The sequence below is a fragment of the Volvox carteri genome (genome assembly GCF_000143455.1).
Source record: "Volvox carteri f. nagariensis unplaced genomic scaffold VOLCAscaffold_1158, whole genome shotgun sequence".
NCBI lineage: Eukaryota > Viridiplantae > Chlorophyta > Chlorophyceae > Chlamydomonadales > Volvocaceae > Volvox > Volvox carteri.
Window position 1 is genome coordinate 1 of NW_003308468.1, and position 1256 is coordinate 1256.

General features: G+C 63.3%; 1 protein-coding gene across 1 annotated transcript in view; it reads right to left on the reverse strand.

Moving 5' to 3' along the window:
* Positions 1–297: 297 nt before the first annotated feature.
* The window catches only part of VOLCADRAFT_101448 (uncharacterized protein), a gene marked incomplete at both ends in the record, with an annotated part of 2273 nt that continues 1314 nt past the window's right edge, over positions 298–1256 (reverse strand). Inside the window, 2 exons of the mRNA XM_002959882.1 lie at positions 298–390; positions 974–1081. Of these exons, the coding sequence (XP_002959928.1) occupies positions 298–390; positions 974–1081 (201 nt within the window). The remainder of the gene's footprint in view (positions 391–973; positions 1082–1256) is intronic.

The following is a 1256-nucleotide window of genomic DNA, read 5'->3' on the forward strand; positions in this document are numbered from 1 at the left end:
AGGGGGAGGGGGAGGTAAACCGGAGCATGGCGAGAGGTGGCGGGAAAAAGGGGGCCACCCTGACCCCCTCCCGCCCTCCTCCATTACAAAAGGCGCCCCGAAACCACCATGACGCAAAAAAAAACTTAGGACGCTACACGGGGCGCCGCACCGCCCACTGACCCCTGGGGGAATCTCGAGCCCTCCATGCGCCGTCTGGCTCCACCCATCCCGGCAAGCGGTCGGTTGGTAACCAATCCAGAAGACTCCCCCTGTCTGACGCAACTCGACGACCGTACTCAGTACGGCATATCGTACCTGGAAGGTCTTCCACGTGCTTTCCAATTTACCGCTGGACAGGCATTCGGCCCGCAGCTTCTCCGCCTTCTTCAACAGCCGCTTCGCTCGGGCCTGAATGTGGGGTTGGGGGTTAGGGGTTGGGGGGTTTATTTCTGCACTGGGCATTGTCTGGCCGCTAAGGGCTGGAGGCCGTGGGGGGAACCTGAGTACCGGGGACTGGGGGCTGGGTGGAGCGGGGATAGCTGGCAGGCCGGGGTGGGGGCCAGGCCGGACGAGCCAGATGAGTGTTTTGGGGGTGGAGGTGGCGGCGGAGGTGGTTAGACGGGGCTTCTGAAGTTTCAAACCCCCCACACACCCCTTCCGTTCAACCGACCCGGCACAGCACCGCCCCAACCACACCGCACCTCAACTCATGTGGTCTAAACTCACCCACCTCCATAAACACCAGTCCGCGGTCACCACCACCACCACCACCACCACCACCACCACCACCACCACCACCACCGCCACCACCACCACCGCCGCCCCCATTCAGCCATACACGAGCCAGCCCCGACCCAGATCCTCCCAAGCCACCACCCCACTTCTTCGCCGCATGCCCCTCTCCCTTCACTTTCATCCCCCAAATATACACACACACACTCACTCACTCACTCAACACACATACATACGCACACTCGCTCTCCCTCCCCACCATCTTCTCCAGCCATCCGTCCTGCCCCCGGCCCCCGCTGGTGGCTATCCTCCGCTGCACCTCCAGCTCCGAGATGGCGGCCTTGACTGCCTGCCGGGCGGCAAGGACCTGAGCCGAGGGGGGGAAGAAGGGGAGGGGTTGAGGGGGGAGAAAGGGGGGAGGGAAGAGGGGGGAGTTGAAAGGGTAGGAGACGGGGACGGGAGGACAGGGAAATCCGTATGGGGTGTCCGACCGGAAAAGACCTGATGCGTGGCACAACCACATCCACATCCACATCCCCCCC